The 23,663-nt window shown below is 37.6% G+C and overlaps 2 protein-coding genes across 2 annotated transcripts; both read left to right on the top strand.

Moving 5' to 3' along the window:
- Positions 1 to 42: 42 nt before the first annotated feature.
- LOC149010345 (nuclear transport factor 2-like) lies at positions 43 to 6,843 on the top strand. Its single transcript, XM_089160461.1, has 10 exons — positions 43 to 178; positions 396 to 478; positions 567 to 704; positions 870 to 1,158; positions 1,236 to 1,459; positions 1,766 to 1,940; positions 2,011 to 2,132; positions 2,240 to 2,305; positions 4,863 to 4,929; positions 6,091 to 6,843. Exons 2-10 carry the CDS (start codon positions 425 to 427, stop codon positions 6,375 to 6,377), a joined length of 1,422 nt encoding a protein of 473 aa, XP_089016587.1. The 5' UTR covers positions 43 to 178; positions 396 to 424; the 3' UTR covers positions 6,378 to 6,843.
- Positions 6,844 to 7,038: 195 nt separating this feature from the next.
- LOC149010346 (putative magnesium transporter NIPA1) lies at positions 7,039 to 18,686 on the top strand. The gene is made up of 9 exons (XM_089160462.1): positions 7,039 to 8,181; positions 8,282 to 8,492; positions 8,712 to 8,768; positions 13,058 to 13,148; positions 13,230 to 13,390; positions 13,703 to 13,830; positions 13,913 to 14,050; positions 16,053 to 16,145; positions 17,945 to 18,686. The coding sequence occupies exons 2-9, from the start codon at positions 8,366 to 8,368 to the stop codon at positions 18,170 to 18,172; spliced, it is 1,023 nt and encodes a 340-aa protein (XP_089016588.1). The 5' UTR covers positions 7,039 to 8,181; positions 8,282 to 8,365; the 3' UTR covers positions 18,173 to 18,686.
- Positions 18,687 to 23,663: the final 4,977 nt, after the last annotated feature.

Here is a 23,663-nt window from a genome sequence, read left to right on the forward strand (position 1 = left end):
GTTTGTGACTTTGATTTGATTATTTAATGAAAATTTATTTTCTAATAATCAAATCGAAGTAAAAGGGATACAAAAGCAAATCTCACGCTCTTGGTTCTTCCCTTCACTCCTCCGCAGCGCTAACGTTAGAGAAAAGAAACCCTAGAAAGCGCGAAAGGAGACGATACACAAACGCCAGGTGCGCCTCAGTCTCTTCATCTGTTTTTTCGATCCATTTGTCAGCTTATCTCGATTGCATACTTTTGATCTTCTTTTCGTATTTCCTTCTGATTTAGTTGTGAAAATCGTCTCTCTCTCTTGCAATCGTATTCGTATTTTTCGTTTTGATTTTAGGTTTTCTGTTTCTTATTCTTTTGAAATCTGACAATTATGGTAACAATAATTTGGTTCATTAGGGTATTACTTTTCCAAATCTTGGACATTAATGGCGTCTGTGCAGCAACCTGTCGCTGGATCTTCTCCTCCGACTGCCCAAGTGGTCTGTTTTAATTCTTTTAATGTTTAAATTTAACTAGTCTCTACATGTATTCTTTCTTTTTTGTTTAACATGAAACTGTCATCTCCAGGTCGGGAATGCTTTCGTTCACCAATACTACCTCATCCTTCATCAGTCACCTGAGCTTGTTTATCGATTTTACCAGGAAAGTAGTAAGCTTGGTCGCCCCGAGCCTGACGGTACCATGAGTTCAGTCACCACAATGCAAGTGAGTTCTTTTTTCATGCAACATTCGATTAGCAATTTAAAGAATTCGTATAATTGGGTTTTTAGTGCTATTGTTTCTACTTTTGGTTTGTAATTTATTATTTTTTTTTTGAGAAGCTATCCGTTTTATTGGTTTATTGTCCTTTTGGTATGTTTCTCTTGACAGGCTATCAACGAGAAGATACTCTCTCTGGACTACAGTGATTGTGTAGCGGAAATTAAGACAATAGAGGCTCAGGAATCACACGAGAATGGAGTCATTGTACTCGTTACTGGGTATCTCACTGGGAAGGATGGTGTGAGGCGGACTTTCACCCAGTCCTTTTTCCTTGCTCCTCAAGACAAAGGCTATTTTGTTTTGAATGACTTATTTAGGTATGTTGAAGAGGTTGAACATCATGCTGGGGAGCAGACATTGGTTAATGGTGTAGCTACTCATCTAACTCCTGACCAGGGTATGTGTTAGCTTGATTCTGTGCATTTGTTTATATGTTGTTTCCTCTGTATGATTAGAACTTTTTGTTGCCTATAGATCCTGCTCAGGCACAGTGGGTTGTTGAGGCTGAGCAAACAACCATATGCCCAGAGGAAGAAGTTAACAATGGGGAAGTGCATAATCCCTCTGATAAAGAGGATGGTCCTGTTGTTGAAGAGGAAGTACCAGCACCGAAGGTCATTGAAGAGGTTCCAAACAAGGTAGCAGAATCTAACTCTGCAGTCCAAGAAGAAGTGCCTAAGAAATCTTATGCTTCCATTGTAAGTCATACATTCAAGTACAGCACAACCTTCTTTTTACCTGCATCTTTTCTTTTTGCGAATGCCGGCAATACTCCCTTATGTTGATGCCCAGTTTTATCAATGTGATGTTTATGCCTTGACATGCATATAAGATTGCTCTTGTGCAAGTATTTATAGAGTACTTTTATATATTATTTATAATTTACTAATTTATAGTGATGGAGTCATTGTGTTCAGAAAGTCTGTGTCTTACAAATGATAACAATTTTGGTCTTTCTCAACATAACCATGGACCGACTGTTCTAATGCTTGATGTTATCGCAGGTAAAGGTTAAGAAAGAGAGTGGAGGGCCAGTGTTAGTTTCTTCACCTTCTCCTGCAAGGACAGCTCCTTCAATTCAGGAGCGGTCAGTGGCACCTCCACCTCCCGCCCCGGCAACTGAAATACTGTTTTCCAGCTCAAATGCAGTGGAAGGTGGCAATAATCAAGAGGCTGAATGTATGTATTCTATTATCTTCACAATTTTGTTTCCCAAGGAAACTCTTTAACCTTGTTAGCCTTGTTGCAGCTGATGGTCATTCGATTTACATAAAGAATTTGCCACTGAATGCTACACCTGCACAACTTGAGGAAGAATTCAAGAGGTTTGGTCCTATCAAGAGTGGTGGGGTTCAAGTCAGAAGCAATAAGGTTTGCTTGCTCAACGTGAATCAACTGCTTGCTTAGCTGCTGGCTTGGCTTTTATTTATCCTCCTTTTTAGATCTTACTGTTGACTGTTCAATATCCTTATTTGCAGCAACAGGGTTTCTGTTTTGGATTTGTGGAATTTGAGGTTACAACTGCCGTGCAAAGTGCAATAGAGGTAACCTTTTTAATGAGCAACGTTTTCTGATTTGCTTAATATTATGGCATTGGTTGTATTGCTATTATTGAGTGATGATAGTTTTCCAGCTGATACCGTGGCCATCTTAGTGCAGAAACTGGATTCTACTGAAACTAGTTTGCTCATCTTTCACTTTCATGCATATAACTATATTGATTCTGTTGTTTTTCCATTACCAATTAGTTTTCTGGTCCTTGTACTTTCTTCTTCTGATAGCTGTCTTTTCTTGGCTTCTAGTTCCAATGTCTGTTTGGTGATATTTTAGTACTTTGTGTCTATTATTTTGTTTCTTCTTTTTTTCATAGATAATGATGTTAAGTTTGTCACTGGTGTTTTGTGTTTCTGTATTATTTAATACTACTTGCTGTGGATTTTTTCTTTTTCATCTTTGCTTCTTTTTTTGTTGGAGTATAGGATTTCTGTTAAATTTAATGAAAGAATGTTAGATGGAAAATGAACTGCGATGGATAATTCACTGAATTTCTGACCTAGAATCTAGATGCGCTTTGTGACATTTTCTCTTTGGCATTTTAAAGAAGCTGATATTCTATGTACCCAAAGAAGAGTCTGATATTCTGAGACTTTGCTTGTGTTTTATTCAGGTTGTCTATTTTTGTCTTGTAGAATGATTTGTAGTCTATAAGGATCTGCTTTTTCTTGAGTCCCAAATTAATTAGGAAACTATTTCATTTACAGGCAATTTCTAAATGCCATTAAAAAAAGAGAGGATTAAAATCTCCTTTTTGTCAGTTAAGTCCTTTTTATGTGCTTCAGTTCTAATTCTTGTTGTGAGAAACAAACTGAATACCTGTAAGAAAATAACCACTGTGCTTCCAGACCAATCGTCAGACTTGTCTGATAGGCTCACCCAGTACATGAGCTTGTGAGGCATTCTTTTTGTTAGTTATAGAATATAGTTTCCTTTTGCAACCTCCCATTCATGTCAGTGTCCACATCCTTTTTTTCTGAGTTTTTTGATGTTGTGACCTGTCTGACAGGATGATACCAGAGCTTGATGGGTGTATTGTAATGACCAATTAGCACTACGAACAAGAGAAGTGTGTTTGCTTTGCATGAAATGTAACTAGGATGGAAGGGGTGTCTTCATGGACCCATAAAATGGGACGGATGGCTGGGATAGTGCTGGAATAATTTCAGAATGTGACTGAAAATAGAATTTGAGGTATTGGTAACCCCTAATTTTCCCCCCTCTCTCTGAAGGGGTGGGGATAAAAATGTTAGGGTAGTCAAGTTGGACATTTGAACCATGGAGGGTTTATGATGTTTGGTAGTTTGCTTTAGCTCCTAAATATATAATTTAATCCAAGAGAGGAATACTAACATTTGGTAGTGTGCTTTCAAGGTTAATTTTGATCAGCTTGTAACTTATGTCAACTTGTTTCCAGATGCAGTCATCAATTGTGGACCATATTTTGAGGGATCAATTACAACAGGAGTCTTCTTCAGTGGAAGATTCATTTTGATCCATTTGCTGATTTGAGTTATTTGTTAATATTAGTGGTCCTAAGGTGGGAGGCTTCCTAGTTGACTATTTGGGAACTGGTCTTGCATCAGTGAATTTTCCGTCCTTCACCTAGTGGATAGAACTCTGAGAAGAATTGTGGAACCATAGGTTGGAACCAGAATCAGATTAGAGGAAGTAAATAATAGGATCTGGTTGGGCTAGAACCTGGTCGGATGGTCTTATTAGCTGGTATAATCTGTGTATAATTTCATTACAATCCAATTGGCTATATCTTGAGACATTGAGGTTGCCTGCTAGAGTTGGGAAACTGGAAAATGCGGACAGGAGAACTGAAATTTTGTAGCGGGGATTAATATCAGAAAACAATGAGCTTATTGTGATCTGATATAGTGATTAGACAATAATAGAGCAAAAACCGGAACCAGACTTGCTAAAAACCAATATTGAAGCAGCCTTGAAGTATAATTCTAGAATATTGAACAGAAAACTGAAGGATAACTGAAGATTAAACAAAAAGCATAGTCCTTGATTATGATTTAAAAGGCATTCCAATGGCTGGTTGTGAAGATTAATTCAAGAACGTGAATCAGAAGTAAACAGGACCTAAGATTTGAAATGTACAAATAGAGAGAAATCATGGGGTTCAGGGAATTAGAAAGATGAGAGGGAATGGCCTCTCAAGATCCTCTGATTGCTTCTTAATCTGGAGAGTTAAGACGGTTATCCTGGTGTTTTTGCCTCTTTCCTCTGAAGACTGCCTGAATTCTGCACGCACTCTCCCATTTCTTCTCCCACCTCACTCGGTTGTTTTGTTTGGTTGAATCTCCTTAGGAAATCACTGTATACATTGATGGGATAAAAATCTTAAAATTCTAGAATTTTCTGAACATTGAAAACTTAGAAAATCATTAACTGTTTGATGTGTCATTGACTTATTAATGTCAACTACTCCAAAGTTTATTGTTGAAAACCCTTAATCTTTTTCCTAATAAACATTTTGGAGATCTTTTTGTTATTTATTTCATGTGAGATTTATATTGCCTGTTACAGGCTTCGCCTATTACAATTGGTGGTCGCCAAGCTGTGGTTGAGGAAAAGCGACCTTCTAGTTCCAGAGGTAAGTGTGAATGAAATCCCCTCTTTTCTTTATTTTTCAGCCGTAATTAATGAGAAGTAGGATGTGGTTTGGTAGCAGGGGTCAATTAGGCTAAACCCCTTAATTGGAAAAGTTCGTATATATAGTAATTACAGTTGAAGACCAGTCCATCCTTGTCAATTTGATTCGAAACTATTTTGCATCACTGAGTTGTTTGCATGCTCTTATGACTACCTCCTTCCTTAGAAAAAGCTAATTTCATTCCAATATTCAGCCTGCCAAGTGATTTAGAAATGTGGGCCCAAGATAGATGAAACAAGGTGGTGTTTTCCACGATATTTCTGTTGATGCAGTATCTGAGCCCTTCTTTTTTGTTTTTTTTGGGCCAAAGTATCTGAGCCCTTGAAGTCCAAGGCCAAGAGAAGCCCAAGGGTTGCTGTCCAGCATCTTTTTTATATCTCTTTTTCCCAGTTCTCTGTGTATTTTATAGAACCGGTTGCAGAATTGTAATTCTGTCCACTTGAGGCCATATTAGGCATGTGTTACTTTTTATAGAAAATGTGGTTTTTTTTTCTTTTTCAATCTTAAGCCAGTCCTTGTACAGATGTAACTATAAGGACCTTGTAGTATTAGAAGTCAGATAGAATAAGACTGGGAATTCTAATCAGATTAGGAATTCCAGCCCATATTTTGTATAAATAATCCCCTCCACTTGATGGGGAGAGATCAGATATGGATATTAAATAATGGAGTTTCTCTGAGTCCCTTGTGTTTTGAGTTCTGGTTCTTTCAATTGGGTTTTGGGAGGTGTTTGAATTTGGGCGTGGAAATTAGTCTAGCCTTAGAGTTCTTGGAAGACTAAGCCTTATTTGAGTAAGGCGACATCATCTGGTGTAGACAGATACGCCCATATTAGTATTTTTGTCCTCAACTAACAAGGAGAATAAACCCCTGTTGTGTATTCTCTTTTTTATGGATTCTTATATTATATTCTTCACTTGCGTGGCTTGTGGTAAGGTCACAAAATTCCCAATTAAAGGGTTTTCATGTCTTTTGTGGAGCTCCTGTTTATCAAAGGGAGCAAATTTCTGACATTTTCATTTATAACATAACATGAATGGGCATCCAGTTTGGTCTCCTACTCACTTTAAGTTGATGATGTGGTTTTTTCCTTTTCTACAGTGAACAACAGGGGTCGTTTTCCACCAGGGAGGGGGAACGGTTTCAGGAATGATGGCACAAGGGGGCGCGGAAACTATGGCAATGGTAGAGGTTATGGTCGAAATGATTTTAATAATCGGAGCGATTTTGGTAACAGGGGTGGCAATGGCAGCAGAGGATCATATAATCGTGGAGTTGAAGGTGGAAATCAGAGGGATGACTATGGTGCTCGTGCTAATCGCACTGGTGGTTTGGCTGTAAATGCTACAGCTAAACACGTGGCACCAACGGTGCCTGCTCCTGCTTGATGTTTGTCTGAAGGTGTCTGCCATTGCTCGTAGTTCATGTTCTGCAGATTATTGCTACAGTAAGTGGCTTGTGGATGACAGTTTTTTAGCCATTCAGATTTTTTAGTTAGGACTCGTTAACCTTGTTTCTCCCTTATTTCCCCCTCCCCCTTTAAACACCCCCATGTCATTTTTGGCGTTTGTCCACCCTTCCTGGGTATAAGCAGCAATAGGCAGGTGGTCTATGGTTTACAAGAATTGTTGTCTAGTGCGTCAGTATTAGTCCTGTACACCATCCCATAATTTTCTGTTCATTTTCATAATTTTGTAGCCTATTTAATTCTTCCCATGTAGGATTACAATTTTATATATTATTTTCCCCGGCTTCCATTGAGGAAACGAGGATCTGGGGAATTTGGTTGTATTGGGATTGTTTTCCCCACTTGGAAACTGCAGAAAATGTTATGAGATCGTTCTTTATTCGGATTACTTTGTACGATGTCTTTATAGTTTTGGTAACTCTCGCTGCATTTTTGGTTTCTAGTATTTGTTCAAATTCTTAAAACTATCAGTTTATTTACATCACCATCTCCTAGGGTTGTTTAGTTTGCTTCCCTGAAACTAGACTTGTGGTTGTTTTAAGCTTTGTCATCGAGAGCAGCTAAACCTAGGGAGCCCAAGAGCATGACATCAAGTTAATCGTATAGACATCTTCCACAGTGACGATTTTCACCCAAAAAAAATGAGGTGTTGGCTTAGTTACAACATAAAAAGAGTTGCAATGGGATTAGAAGTATAACAAGCTCAGAACGCAAGTTGCTTGGAAGGTGTTGAGTGCATCACACTAGTTGAGGTTGTCATGAAAGGGGCTCGGTTTTGTTGGGTTGGAGCAGAGTATGAGATGATTTGCAGGTAAAGGATTGAGCCCTTGTCGCACTTCTTGACCACATATTGAGGAGTTAAGTTTGACTTTGGCTTACCTTATTCATTACTGATGCACTTCTCGACCACATATTGAAGAGTTAAGTTCGACTTTAGCTTACCTTATTCATTACTGATGGATCTTCTTTTTAAATGTATGGTAGAGGGGTGTGAGAGGAATACAGTTTTTGATGTTTTATGCTGACTTTTCCCGTGCGGTGAGTCATATAAATTATAAATATGACAGGTATTTTATAGAAGAACAAATCATATGGATGTAAAATTGTAAAATTCACAAAATTGGAGAATTTTAAGTTAGAAAAGCATCAGTAACTTGGGGAAAAGATAAAGATGACATCACACAGATGCTTTAATAGATAAGATCTTCCCTAACTTCTCTGCTCTCTACCAAGGGAGAGAACCGAGGGGGAGTTTGAAGTGCATGGCAGAGCTTAGAAACCGTGCTATGTAGAAACTTCCCTGATTTGTTTGAAGTCTGAGGAACCAGAATCAAATCAGGGGGCATTATAGAAGATACGAGAAATGAAGAAGGAGAAACAGGAATAAAGAAGAGAAGCCAAAAACGCGGGACCCGTTCAAATTGTCGTTGCCACGTCGTTCTAGTGTTCAGTAACGGAAATATTGTTGTTCTTTTAGCCGGAGCCCATACCCTTTAGGAATTGCTCCTAAGAACATTCTTTCGCCCTTTGCGGAACCGCTCGTACGAAAATTCGTTCCCCCCATTTGAGAAGAACATAACCTACCATCATCATTACCATCAACGAGACCGTCAACATCATTAAATTCTTCATAGAAACCGGTTTCAATCTTCATCACCAGTCTCCGAATGAGGCTGGTGGGCGTTTCTTAAGAAGGTTCAGATTTTCTGTACATAACAAGGAAGGTAAGACAATATTTATCCTCGGTTCATCTTCCCTTTTCTTTATTTTCATTTTCTTCTATTATATGGCATTTTTCGGCATTTGGGTTTTCTCTTTTTTTAGGAATAGGAATTGGGTTTTGGAGAGAACGCCTCTGCAACTCTTTAATCATTTGGGGTGATCTTCTTCTTCCTCCGTTTCCCTGTTATGGGGATTTCTTCTGATAACATCAAGGGGCTTACGTTGGCTGTTTCGTCGAGTTTTTTTATTGGATCCAGCTATATAGTGAAGAAGAAAGGACTCAAGAAATCAGGGCTTAATGGGATAAGAGCAGGTTTGTTGTTTGTTCCCTCATTTCTATAATTTTTAGCCGCGTTTCTTGTTTGGTTGCTTTTGAATATTCTTACTCTTCTCCTTTCTCCTATTGTTTAAAGAATTTGCTAGTTTTTGGGACTTGGTTCTGATTTTCATCTGGGGCGATTAGTTTTACTCTAAGATAGGTTTCTAAATTGAAATTTTTGTGATTTCTTAACTGTGCATTATTTGTCTTCAGGTTCAGGGGGGTATGCTTACTTGCGCGAGCCTTGTTGGTGGGCTGGGTTGCTGACTAGTAAGTTTAATAGTGATCAAAACACTTACTTTCTTCCAAATTTAACAGATATTGCTTCCACTGTAATATTCCATTGGTAATAATTAATAAAGAGCAAGGTTTACATATTTTGCCTTTTCTTTCCCATCAGAAACTGATGCTGAAGATATTACCTCATTTCTTGATGGACAAAACATATAGATTGGTAGTTTGTATAGAAAATTTATTCAAATCAAATGGTTGAAAAATAGTAACCTTAGAAACGGTAGGAATTAAGAATGAATCTAAAATCTCTATAAAAATCCTAACTACACTTGTTCCTTGCTTCACTCACTTTGCGAAGGGGTTGGGGGGGGGGGGGGTTTGGATTTTTTTCCTACAAGACAGTCATCACATCCTTGATTACTTCCAGAACCCAAGTTATCTAGGGCTGCAACTGGGCCGGGCTGGGCTGGGCTTTTGCAATCCCAAGCCCAGCCCTATATGTTCTATCTGAGCCCATTCCCGTCCTGACCCTAGTTCAGGGCCAAAGATTATTGTCCTTGCCCTAAGCCCTACAGGGCCAAGCCAAGCCAATTCCCGCCGTAATTGGCCCTGATTGGCCCTAACCCTTATTAGCCCTAACCCTGATTAGCCCTGATTGGCCCTGTCCCTGGCCCTAATCGGCCTTGACCCTGATTAGCCTTGTCCCTGGCCCTAATTGACCTTATCTTGGCCCTAGCCTTAATTGGTCTTATCCTTGGACTTAAAATATCAAATGTAAATTTATAAAAAAAAATATAATATTAATAAAAATAAAAATATCATAAATAAACTAAAAATAAAATTCATAGAAATATAAGATAATTCAAGCTCATACAAAATGATAAAATAGTCAATAAGTTGATAGTGTTACTTCAAACATAAATAAATTCATACTCGATAATTTTATATTGATCTCTGAAAGTCTTTCATTGCTTTGATGATGGAAATTGAAAACTTCTCCCATTACTTTGGTGATGGAAATTGAAAACCCCTCCCATTGATATCCTTATTCAACAAAAAAAAATTCATATTCAAAACTTTGTTAACAAGTAAATCAATGATAATTTATTATTTGATATTTTTTCCGTAGTTAAATAAATTATATTTTAGTTACAAACATAGCTATCTATCCTTAATAAGTTTTTTTTTCCTTCTTCTGAAATATCACATTAGAGGCAAAAGAAAGATGTCAATATTCATGATGAGAAGTTAGGGGTGTAGATTTGTTAGATATTAATTCTCTATATACTAGCTTTTATTATTTATAATATATTATCTCGCCTTAGTCAAAAAAAAAAAAACAATGATTTTTTGGAACTAAAAATGACTTAGTTTGAAAAATAAAAATTATCTTAAAAATAATATAAAAAGTGAACTCATAGTCTAATATGATAAAAATGACTGAAGGTAAAAGTCGAGACTTAGAGTTATATCAATGTTAATGTGAAGATTAAGGTAAAAATCTAATACATGATCAAGGTCAAATTAACATTAAGACTAGAGCCAAAATTAGGTCAGGATCGGGCCAAAATTTAGTGAATGCTTTCTACATTGGTAATGAAGATATAATTTTTTACAAAACATCCAGACTCAAATCAGGGCCAAAATCGTGGGCCTAGATCAAGGCCAAGATTAGGGCCAAGATCAAGGCCAGGATCAGGGCCAAGATCAGGGTCAGGATCAGGGCCAAGATCAGGGTCAGAATCAGGGCCAAAATTAGGGCCAGGATCAGGGCCAAGATCGGGGTCGGAATCGGGGCCAAGATTGGGGCCGGGATCGGGGCCGGGATCGGGGTCGGGATCGGGGCCAAGATCGGGTCGGAATCGGGGCCAAGATCGGGGTCGGAACCGGGCCGGAATCGGGGCCGGAATCGGGGCCAAGATCGGGGCCAAGATCGGGGTCAAGATCGGGGCTGGAATCGGGGTCAAAATCAGGGCTAGAATCAGGGCCAAGATTAGGGCCAAAATCAGGGACGGGTCGAGATGGTCTGGGCGGGCCAGAGAGTAATCCCAGGCCCGCCCTTGGCCCTAGTTCAGGGCTAGAATATTTTGGCCCTAACCCGCCCTTAGGGCCAAAATCTTTAGCCCAGGCCCTATTCGGGCTCGGGCGGGCTTAGGGGCGGGTCGGGGCCGCCAGGGCCAAACTTGCACCCCTAAAGTTATCAATCAACTAACAAGCCATACTATTATACTCTTCCCTTCATTTTGAACATAGTTCCACTAAGGATGCTAATTGTGAACTAGATATAGTCCAGATAACCACATTATAATTATCTTAATTAGATTTCCATTACTAGAGATGAAATAATAGGGCTTTAGTTTTTTAGACTTGCATTTACTATTTTGGGGATATCTTGGCATAAGCTGTAGACAAGGACTATATTTCGAAACTGGAAATATTCTAATGTTATCATATATATATCTGTCTGCTTCTGTGTTTGGTTGACTTCAATGCTTTTTCTGTGGGCAACTTTAATCCTGTGCATAGTGGATCTCTGATATGAACAAGATCCTAATATTTTGGAATTCCTTCCCCTATGTATAAAAGCTTTTAGATACTGGGAGTCCCTCCAAGTATCCTGTAAAATGTTGAAGTCTAGTTGCACTCAGAGTCTCAGGTGAAATTTAAAAAAATTGATCTTTGTGCTACTGCATTACCAGGGTGATTATTTAACTGTCTTAAGTACCATAGATTTGAAGTTTGATACAATTTCTTTCTTAAGCACCAGCAATCATGCAATCCAAGAGAAGAAGATTGAAGGAGGGAAGAGTGAGACTGCTGAGAATACCAGCTGGTTTGGTTCCTCCCCACCCCCCTAACCCAAAAGAAACCATTAGTATTTCATAGCTAAAGGCATTAACCACCTAAAAAGTAACTAAAGTCAACAACTCAGGTAAGTATTAGGATTTCATACACAAAACAACACTAGAGAATACTAGGAAACCGAGATACTAATCAATGATAGGCACACCCCCCTATCATGGAACACTACAACTTCCCTAACACCTCCTCAAGCTGGACCATACAAGTCACCCATTTGTAGCTTGGAAGAAACTCGCCAATAAGTTGGGTTGCCAGGACCATATAGAGGTTTACTGAATGCTTCACTTAATTGGTTTCTAGAAGAAACAAATGGAGTAACAATCAGCATCTTGATGACGGCACCCTAGACAAATTAACGGTCAACTGCAGTACTGATATTAGTTTATTGTGGGACACTAGATCACTAGCAATATAGATAGTTGCCTGGTTATCACAAAATATCTTCATCAGTGAAGTGACAAGTAAACCCCTCTTCAAGCAACAACTTCAACCACATCAACTCAACTGCAGTATGAGCTGTAGCTCAATATTCAGTCTCAGCACTGGATCTTGCCATAGTTTTCTTATTTTTACTTCTCCAATTTAGTAAATTTTTGTCAACTAAAATGTTCTAGTTCAGACCCATTATATCTCATCTTTAGGAAGGAATGGTAAACAAATTCAGCTAGATCCATATAAGAGACAGGTACAGAGATATGGATGAGGAGAATGTAACACAATTTCACCATTTCATCTTTGAGACTATGAATTAAAGGGAGGCTATAGACCAATGCAAAGGCAAGATAAGACCCTTTACTGGTACAAGATTCCAGTTCTAATGAGCTTATATTGGCAGTTCACTCCAAAAAGAAAGGAGTTTTGGTGGGGGGGGGGGGGGGGGAGGAGAAGAAAAGGTAAACTTTGGTCTTCTACAAGAAGTGCTCGAAATCATAACTTATAATTTTGCAAAGGTTTCTTGGGATTCTGCATAAGGGATAGTGGTATTCAACATAATCCCATTTAATGTCTCAATTTTCTCATTTAAACCATGTAAAGAAATATAACTGCAGCTTGTGAAATATCTTAAAGTCACATTTTACTTCAAAAGACTGGTTATGTCATCTAGTGATTTTTTGTCATATACTGCTGGATGTAACAGACCATTTGGCTTTCTTTTTGTCTTCATTAGCCATTGTGATGTCTTTTGATAGAAAGAAATGGATCTGCTAAAACCTTGAACACATTTCCCCTATAACCAATGAATACAAGATGTTCTGACCAGCTACAATGGTAAATATGCAAGTCGGGTTCAGGTATAGTCATGCTAGTTATTATCCCCACCTGTTCCCTCATACCCCCCTAACACCCTTCCATATATATATATATATATGAGAAAGATCCTAAAAATTTTCTCAACATCATCATAGGAATCACTCAATTGAAATGTTGTATTCTGTACATAACTACTGACTGTCGTTTTCTAGTGATTATTGGTGAGGCAGCCAACTTTGCTGCTTATGCATTCGCTCCTGCAATTCTTGTAACTCCATTGGGAGCTTTAAGTATTATTTTCAGGTATATCTCAAGATAACTTTGCTACCTTGTTCCATGAAAGCATCCTTCCTGCTTCCTCTGAAGAGTTGGTCTTTTATGCAGCGCAGTGCTCGCACATTTTCTGTTAGATGAAAAATTGCACATTTTTGGCATGCTTGGCTGTCATCTTTGTGTGGTAGGGTCCGTCACTATTGCCTTGCATGCACCACAAGAAAGAGCCATTGAATCAGTAAAGCAAGTATGGCAACTAGCTACTCAGCCAGGTAATCTGTTAAATATTAATTTGCCTGTGGCTTTTCTCACAAGAACCTGTCCTTTACTGGATTTCCTATCCCTCCCCAGTTTTATGTGAGAAACAAGTATTTTAGGTTCTTGTTCATCTTGATTATGTATTCTAGATCTCATGATGTATCTTGTTTTTGTAGTCTTGATTTCTCATACCCTGAATCTCTGAAAATGGGGAACTAGAGTCTCCAAATCTGGCTATAACTCTACATAATTACATGTTTCTGAAACCCTCACTCAGTATTACACTATGTGCCAGGAACTGATCTCTGGATTCTTGATTCCAACAGGTTTCATTGTTTACACTTGCATCGTTGTGATTACGGTTCTCATCCTCATTTTCTTGTTTGTGCCAAAATATGGGAAAAAACATATGACAGTATACATTGGTATCTGCTCACTGATGGGATCTCTTACGGTATGCATATTATCTTTTGCAGCTTATATGACTAGAAATAATAGTTCTCGTTCCCATTTTTCTCAAACTTCCAATGGTGTAGGTTATGAGTGTGAAAGCATTGGGAATTGCTTTGAAGTTAACATTTTCAGGATCAAATCAGTTCAAATACTTCCAGACTTGGTTGTTCACTTTGGTTGTTGTCATCTGTTGTCTCCTGCAGTTGGATTATTTGAACAAGGTAACTTAGGAACTTGTTTTCAACCAGGTTCTCCAATCAGTCTTGAACTTCTATTTTAAATTAAAGTTTATGTGATTTGACAAAACATTGCATGCTAAGGGAGATGATACTAAACCAAAACGTTTATTTTTTCTTTTTTTTCTTTTTCTCCCTCTTCCCCTATATATATTTTTATGGCTTGACATTCCACATTGGAAGCGCAGAAGCATAGGAATGTTTTGAATACTTATTCCTAAGATGAAAATGTTACAGAATTTTTATTGCTTTCACATTGCTGTGCTTAATTCATCTTTGTGTCATTCTTCTGTTGCCTTTAGTGTTGCTTCCCTGGCCATCTTTGCAATGGCTTTCTGTTTCATTGGCATTTATAGACATAAGTTGTCAATCATCTAGCTTTTGGTGAAGCAGCTTTATCATTTATCAGTCCCTTAATGATAATCTTGACAGTCAATCTTCTAGTTCATCTCTATGTGCAGTTCTTTGTGGCACCACAATTTTTTGCAAACATCAGTAGATTCAATACATGTGTTTACATCCTTCTGTATGAATGGGATTGTCAATCTTCTATTTCATCTGAGAGAAGGTTTCTGTGGCATCTCAATTTCTCTGTATTAACTATCAACATGGGTAATCTAATCTGTGTCTTAAAATTCTTGTGCAAGGATGGTTGTCTATTCTGATAAAGGTGTCAACTTATCTCCTACAAGCACCCCCTTTACAAATTGGGGAATATAGATTTCTTATTTTCTACTTTAGATTCTTAGAAATCCCTTATGATAATTTAAACTTCTTGGAAGTAAATTACCAAAGTCAATTCACTGTAAACATATATTTACTTGGATTGATTTAAAGACCTTTCATTAACACTAACCCAGAATTAACGTGTCATGGTACCTTACCTAAAGACAACAGCCTGAAGAATGCTTTTGGGCACTGCTATTTCTGTTCATTCTCTGAGTGATAAGAACGGCTAGGCCTCCTTGAGTGAGCTGAACAATATTTATCTCCTCTTATTTTCTATTTGTTTCCCTATGTTCCTCTCTTGTTAGATTCCTATTGGAGCTGCTCGTGATGCTCCTGTTGACTGGAAGGAGATCTTCAAACTGTGATCACTCCATCATCGAGTTGATGTGCTAAGACTACTATGATTTCCTCATTTGAACAGGTGTGGGACTAAGATATTTTTGATTTTCTGAACCTCTTCTCCTTCTCCCACATCTGGAACCCTTCTGTGTCTATGAGCCTTCCATTCCATACCCTCTCCCCTTTATTTGATCCATCCTCCCATCTCCTCCACCACTTGATATGTCCATAAAAGCACACTTTGTATTCTCTGTCCAGCTTCGTTACTTCCATTCCAACCATCAGAAACCAATTAAATTTTTAGCACGGCTACGGTATCATCATTCCTCCAGCTGATCCAAATTTGTTTTCACTCGTTTTGGCATACAGACTCCTAGTTACTGATTTGATGTTTTGGATCCTATCTTACTATAAAGACATTGGAATCTTATAATACATGCAGCAGTGTTTGATCTACTTATAAACATCACTTGGTTCTATCTTGATCAGGTTTTTCAGCTTTGGTTTACTTAAAACTGTAACCCCCTACTTTGTCTTTGATCTAATTTAAGTGTTTGTGGGTTTTTTTGGGGTTGATTTAATCTTAAGTTAGCTCTACATAACAGCACCATGTCACTGCCGAACCGCTTTCTGTTTTGAGAGTCAGCTGTAATATATGCTTGTATGCTGTCATGATTAAAACTGAATTTAGCATATAATTTTGATGTCTGATTTGCTGGGGGAATATTTAAATTTATTTTCAACTAGGGTACTTTTCAAATATGTTGCGATTTCGTTAAACGACCAGTCACCTTCATCTATCTGCTTGGAGAAGTTGCATAATTCTCCAAAATAGCTGAGAATAGTTTCTGTAGTTTTCTTCATACCCTCCCTTGATTCTTGAAGATGCTTAATCTACAGCTGGTTTCATCTTTTGCAGGCATTGGACACTTTTCACACCGCTGTTATATCTCCTGTTTACTATGTTATGTTCACTTCATTCACCATCATTGCTAGCATGATCATGTTTAAGGTGATTCTCTTAATGGAAATTTCTGTTGTCTGGTACTTTCCATAAGTTCAGTCTTTGAACAAATTTTTGTAGACAACTACTTTGGATTATCTGTTTGCAACTTATTAATTCTTAAACATCGTGCATGTTAAGATGGAGATAAATATGGATTGCATGCATGAAACCATCCAGGTTGTGGGGATTTTTGTCACTGTTTGATGATACTGGCCTGAACCCATCATATTAGACGGTTTGCACCTAGTACCCATGTCTGACAATGTCTTAACACCACATCTGTATGGATTTTAGGATTTTTGGTTTATCTTCCTTACCCTCTTAATCTTGCACCGTGAAGTTTTTAGGATGACATTATATTTAAGTTCATAGTTCCATTCTTTTGTTACTAAATGTTTTCATTTTGGATATTAGTGCTGATGCATTTGAATTACTTTCTTTTATACTTGGAATTGATAATGTTGTGTGGCATCCATGTAAGTGGCCGGTCACAGAATCTGTAGTTGCTAGTTCCCTGAGTCTTGAGGTTTGATGCTCTAATGAATCTGATTTCTAGTATTTTTAACCTTGAAACATGGCATCTGAATGAGGGGTATATTATGCTCAGCAAAGTGCAAACACGAACTTCGTGTTCTGCATCAATGAACTCTACTGCAAACTGTAACATCAATGTCCAAGATATCTTTTAAAGCATGCTATGCTGTTATGCCTTGTGATTGAATAGTCTGCATGTATTGCAACTCATGTATCTGAAAGAAAGAAAGAAAAAATTGCTTCAAAAACTGATTATCTTCGTTCTTTTTGCTTCTTTCTTTTTAATTAATTAACCCAGTGTTATGTGATTCTTACTCCCATTAATATTTCCTAAAAAACTTCTGAGTAATGTTGCAGGCTGTGACTTTTAGAAAACGATTCAGGAAACCCTGTTGTCTCAAGATTATTGGGTTTTTCTTCAAAATAAAGACAGTGCACCCAATTAAAATTTATCATGGACAATTGTAAATCTAGGGTTCTGAAGGATTTAGAACATTTGTAAGTCATGATGAGTTGAATTAGGATTTTGTATGGAAAGGGGAGCACGGTGAATTTGGATGGTTAGCAAGGTGGAGGTACAGAAAAACTTAGGCAGGGAATATGAAGGTGGAAGTTGAAAAGGATCTCACAATCCACACCCATTCTTGAGCAAAATCCTGAGTGTGTCTAAAGTGGGGCCAAATGAGGCATGTGATTCCTTGATCTCATGTTTATTAGGACTTTACATGTCAATCTTTTATGATTTGCAATGACAAGTCAGGGTGGACATGTTTAGACAGGTAACTTCTCTGGTAGTCTGAGTGATTAGTTTTAGTAGTATTATAGCTACTGCACTGGCTAAGCAGATAACCTTCTCTGACTATTATGATCGGTTATTGTTCTTATTTGAAATGTTAAGGTCTGGATGGTATGCAGATGTGAACTCTGTCGCCATCATAAAGCTATCAAAAAGCAGGAGACATCCTGCAGTCTATACTTATATATGATTTGGTCCCAAATTGACAATGTCTTTCTGGTTGAAAATCCATCCGTTATCTATATATAATACATAATAGACCTTTCCATCCACCTACACTGAAGGATGGACCGTGAGTGTGGAACTTCAGTTGATGCCATGTCTTGTAACTTCAAAATTTATGACAGTTAAATGAGAGTCTTCTAAAATGGAATCCCTCTAAGGGTCTTGCTGTTGAGTTATTGTTGGCATTTAAGTCGTTAATTTGATTACCACTATGTATGACTGCTGATCTGTTTCACTCTTACTGCTTCAGGACTGGGACTCACAAAATGCATCACAAATTGCAACTGAATTGTGTGGCTTTCTGACCATTCTTTCTGGAACCTTTCTTCTCCATAAGACCAAGGATATGGTTGGTGATACATCCCCACGACCCCCTGCAAGTCCAACTACTGAACCCAGAGTCTTCAGAAATTCAAACAATGAACTTCCAATCTTCAGAAGTCCAAACGAGGAACCTATCTTCGCCAATTCAAAATGATTCCCCTGAAGGTCATAGTCATAGATTTATAACTGCTAGAGTCAAACCCCATTGGCAGATGCTCTCTTCTAATCTTAAAGAAGCAATTGTATATGTTAATGCAAGAGCTTAACAATGTCCACTCAACTGTTAATGCAAAAATTTTGGACTTAAATAGATCCATGAGCAGATAAGCATCTTCAGAAGTCTATCCATGTGATGCTAATTCTTTTATGTTGTTTTCCATTGCTGTACTTTTTGAACTCGCCATACTTGTTGATAGTTCTATTAAAGGAATCTCAGTGTTTAATTATGTTTACAGGTGTTCTAGGAGGGTTTTGTAATACAGTAACAAAGCTTTATCCCAAGTAAATGGGACCGGACATATGGATCCTTCCTCTACACTTGTTTTTATTAAAAGTAATGCATGAAAGAAGCCCTAACCTATGCATTCCTTTTTTCAGTACTCCTGCTATGGTTATTTTATGCATGTCCTTGGCTCTTCTAGTACTTTCAATGTGAATCAAATCACTCCTCCATATTGAGACATCCTTGTGGCCTCGTTGGATGTGGCTATGTCATATCAAACAATTCTCATGTATTTTAACATGAACTGAAGCTTCATCCAGTTTAGCTTTAATGCAATGATTCTTTTGTTTTTCCTAGTCTTGCCACACAGTCGTTTGAGCATCTTCATCTTTGCTTCACTCATCTTATCTATATGGTGATTCTTTATGATTCAATATTCTACAGTTCTCAGGAAGTTGACTGAGGTGGCATGATCATGTTCAACAGAGGCCTTTAAATGTCATTGTGCAAAAAAACAACATTTTCTCAAGATATTTTCCAAATTGTTGGGGTTGTTGCTCCGGATTGTTGTTCCCCCCCAGTGTGGAAGCAGTTGGTTCAGTAGTTTTAGAATTCGGCTGATCCCAAGTACTCCATCTCCATCATTGCATATGGGAACATAGAAAGTAAACAAGAAAAGGCATGACCAGAAGAACTGTGTGAAATAAGTGAATTTCTCAGTTGATGCATGATTAATGGAGAAAAAATGACTCCCTCTAGGGAACACCCAAAAATGGCCTTATGGGTACGTCTTGAAACTCTTAAAATATTCCAACATAGTTTTTCTGCCATCATGGAGTGGAGTTTACTGGCTTAGGAAGTTCATGCCCATCCATATATGTAAGAATAAGCGCGTCTCTAGAAAATATATTTTTTAATCCATATCAAAAGATTTAGAAGAACGATGAGTAGAGTTATAGGATCTCTAACTGGTAAGAGCTTAGAATTGATAGATGTTATGAGGAGAAGAAGGATTAATGTAGCTTGCATTCAAGAGACTAGATGGAGGGGTAAAAAAGCCAAAGAGTTGGATGACTTTAAACTTTGGTATACTGGGGATAAAACAAATAAAAATGGAGTGGGTATAATAGTGGATAAAGATTTAAAAAATGATGTGGTGGATGTTAAAAGAGTGGGTGATAGGATTATTGCTATCAAGCTTGTAATGGAGAAAGAGTTCAGTAAATATAATTTGTGCATATGCACCTCAAGTAGGACTAGATGAAAGTCTAAAGCTAGAATTTTGGGAAAATATGGGTGGATTACTGCAAGGAATTCGTCAAGGAGAAAAGATTATCATAGGAGGTGATTTAAATGGACATATTGGAAAAGATCAAAGAGGATATGAGAGTGTTCATGGAGGTTATGGTTTTGGAGAAAGGAATGACGAGGGGATTTCAATTTTGGATTTTGCTACTGCTTTTGATCTATCTATTATAAATACTTACTTCAAAAAGAGAGATGAGCATTTAATTACTTTCAAAAGTGGACAGCATAGAAGCCAAATAGATTTCTTCCTAACTAGAAGGACTGATAGATTGTTGTGCAAGGATTGCAAGGTGATACCGGGGAAAGCTTAAGCGCACAACATAGACTTGTGGTCTTGGATATGTGCTTAGTCCCAAGAACACATAAAAGGTCCAAGGTAAACTATCCTGAGAATAAGATGGTGGAATTTGAAAGGAGAGTACTCTAAATCCTTCGCTAATGAAGTAGTCAAACAAGGAAAATGGGATTTTAAAGGGGATACCAATGCAATGTGGAATGAGATGGCTATGTGTATTAAGAAAGTGGCTAAAGATGTTCTAGGTGAATCAAAAGGAAAGATCCATTCTTATAGAGAGACGTGGTGGTGGGATAGTGAGGTTCAAGCTGCCATTAGGAATAAAAAAGCTAGTTTTAAGACATGGCAAAGAACTAAGGATGTTGAGGATCTTCTAAGGTATAGGTTAGATAGAAATGAAGCTAAGAAAATTGCGGGGAAAAGCAAGGGAAAGGAAGTATGAAGAGTTATACAATAAGTTGGGCACAAAGGAAGGGGAAAAATCTATTTATAAGATAGCTAAGATGAGGGATAGGAAGAGTAGAGATCTTGACCATGTTAGATGTATTAAAAATGGAGACGGTAAAGTATTAGTTTGTGAGGAGGATATTAAGAAAAGATGGGAAACCTATTTCTCTAGTTTACTAAATGAGCATTCTTCAAGCACTTATGTTTCGGACGATTACACTTTTCACCAAGGCACTGGTGTCCGAACTTATATACGTAGAATTTTGATGTCCGAAGTAAAAGAAGCTTTAAGGAGGATGAAACTCGGCAAGACACAAGGTCCTGATGAAATCCCAATTGAAGTATGGAAGAGCTTAGGAACCCATGGACTAGTTTGGTTGACTAAGTTGTTTAATAAGATTATGAGCACAGGGGAAAATGCCGGATGATTGGAGGAGAAGTGTTGTGGTTCCAATTTACAAAAATAAAGGAGATATTCAAAGTTGTAATAACTATAGAGGCATTAAATTGATGAGCCATACGATGAAATTATGGGAGAGAATAATTGAAACCCGGTTGAGACACTTAACTACGATTCACGGAGAACCAATTTGGGTTTATGCCGGGAAGATCTACAACGGAGGCTATTTACTTAATTAGGAGACTTATGGAAAGGTATAGAGAATGTAGGAAAGACCTTCATATGGTATTTATTGACCTAGAAAAAGCTTATGATAGAGTCCCTAGAGCGTTAATTTGGCAAGTACTAGAGAAAAGAAGTGTTGCAAGTAAATATGTAGATATAGTTAAGGATATGTATGATGGTTCGGTGACTAGTGTTAGAACAATGGGGGGGACAAAGTAATGAATTCCCGATAACAGTTGGGCTACATCAAGGGTCAACTTTAAGCCCATATCTATTTGCACTGGTAATGGATGAATTAACCAAAGACATTCAAGATGAGGTCCCCTGGTGTATGCTTTTTGCGGATGATATTGTGTTGATTGATGAGACCCAAGTGGGGATTAATACCAAATTAGAATCATGGAGGGTAGCTTTGGAATCAAAAGGCTTTAAACTTAGTAGATCGAAGACAGAATATCTAGTTTGTAACTTTAGTTATGATCGGGCAGATGATGAAGTGGTGATACTTGACGATAAAGAGATTCCTCAGAGTGATTGTTTTAGGTACCTAGGTTCAATCATAAGTAAAAGAGGTGATTTAGAAGATGAGGTTTCCAAAAGAATTAAAATAGGGTGGATGAAGTGGAGAGGTGCATCCGGGGTCTTATGTGATCGACGTATTCCATTAAAGCTTAAAGGAAAATTTTATAGGACCGTTGTCCGACCAGCTATGATGTACGGTGCAGAGTGTTGGGCTGTTAAAAAGAATCATATAGATAAACTCAGTGTAGCAGAAATGAGGATGCTAAGATGGATGAGTGGCAAAACTAGGATGGATAAGATAAGAAACGATCATATTAGAGTTGGTCTGGGAGTTGCTCCCATAAGTGATAAGCTTAGAGAAAGTCGTTTGAGGTGGCACGGCCACATGCTCAACGGAGACCTATAAATGCTCCTGTTCGGAGAAGTGATATAATCCATATTGAAGGAACTAGAAGAGCTAGGGGTAGACCTAAGATAACCTTAGGAGAAGTGGTGAGAAAGGATATGTATAGCTTAGGCCTTGTATCTAGCATGGCCTTGAACAGAACTGATTGGAGGGCAAGAATCCATGTAGCCGACCCCATTTAGTTGGGAAAAGGCTTATTGTTGTTGTTGTTGTTGTTGTTGATGAGTAGAGTTAAGATAACCGAGAGATAACTTAAGGGCCTGTTTGGTTACATGAATCCAGAGATTTGAAATCTCTGGATTCATGAATCTGAGAATTATATCCGTTTGGTTGTAAAAATCTCTAGATTTATGAAATCTAGAGATTCACTTTTTTACACTAAAAACGTGAATCTGTAGAGGTAAGGGTAAAATCCAGAGATTTCAAAAAAGCTATACATTTGTACATTTACAAAAATCATGTCGATCAAATAGTTTTTTAGGATAAATCCACAGATTTCATTCCACAACCAAACATCTAATTTTATAAATTATAACTCTATAGATTTGAAATCTCTAGATATTTGAAATATCTAGACTCATGTAACCAAACAGGCAAGAGAAGTGGTGAGAAAAGATATATATAGTTTGGGTCTAGTGTTTAGTATGCCCTCAAATAGTACTGATTGGAAGGTAAGGATATAGCTGACCCTATTTAGTTAAGAAAAGGCTTGCGGCTGTGTTATATTCTACAACATAGACATAGTTGGAGACATGATAATCCTATAAATTGATTTTCGAGCTTTAATGGGGATTTTTAGTACCTGCAGACTGTTGTGTCTGTAGCCTTCAGCCATCATGATTACATATGTAAATTAATTTGGCCTGGGTCATGCACATTTAATGTGCAAATCGTTGAGTCGAGATTTTAGACTGTCAGATTCGAAATTTCAGTCGAAATGAAATCTCGACCGTTAAATTTCAATGTTCTAGACGGAAATTTTGATCTAACAGCTAACTTGACGATCCTGCATTAATGTGCACGACCCAAGAAAAGTCCTCCAATTGATCTGATACCTTGATTTTGGGCGTGCTCAACAAAGAAATTACTGAGGGTTTCATTTTCCTCAATGTCACCCACCTCATCAACCTTCCTACTGTGGCTAAATTAAATACCATATATTTTGTCTTTGTTCTACATATATTATTATTTTTATAGTTCTTTTAAAATCTAAAATTGATTTTGATACCTCCAATTGACTTGGCATTAATTCCTGTTTTGCTCTCATCCACAAAAGACATATTTTCAGCAAAAAGCATGCACCAACAGCAATAAACAAATAGATACTTACACATCGCCACATCATATATTACTAGTATAATTTTCTTCCTCTTTTTTTTCTCCCCCCAATTACTGTTTTGTCAATAAAATAAATATAATGATACGCATAAAGAGGCCAAATATGTGCCTTTCACCCAGAGATCCCATTCCCTACTAATAATATTAGCCAACAGGTACATGACATCAGTGCTGAGCTTCACTTAAAGCCAAATTAAATTATGTGGTTAGTATAATAGGATTTCATATGTAAGAATCCAGCAAAAGTCATTAATTTATGATA

The sequence above is a fragment of the Hakea prostrata genome, chromosome 7, assembly GCF_041222555.1.
Source record: "Hakea prostrata isolate BN-2017 chromosome 7, UWA_Hpros_2, whole genome shotgun sequence".
Taxonomy (NCBI): domain Eukaryota; kingdom Viridiplantae; phylum Streptophyta; class Magnoliopsida; order Proteales; family Proteaceae; genus Hakea; species Hakea prostrata.

Coding starts and splice junctions, on each gene's coding strand:
- LOC149010345 (XM_089160461.1), top strand. CDS start 425: ATGGCGTCTGTGCAGCAACCTGTCGCTGGATCTTCTCCTCCGACTGCC. Junction 705..869: donor GTTCAGTCACCACAATGCAA/GTGAGTTCTTTT, acceptor TTCTCTTGACAG/GCTATCAACGAGAAGATACT. Junction 1,460..1,765: donor AGAAATCTTATGCTTCCATT/GTAAGTCATACA, acceptor ATGTTATCGCAG/GTAAAGGTTAAGAAAGAGAG.
- LOC149010346 (XM_089160462.1), top strand. CDS start 8,366: ATGGGGATTTCTTCTGATAACATCAAGGGGCTTACGTTGGCTGTTTCG. Junction 8,493..8,711: donor GCTTAATGGGATAAGAGCAG/GTTTGTTGTTTG, acceptor ATTTGTCTTCAG/GTTCAGGGGGGTATGCTTAC. Junction 8,769..13,057: donor GTGGGCTGGGTTGCTGACTA/GTAAGTTTAATA, acceptor GTCGTTTTCTAG/TGATTATTGGTGAGGCAGCC.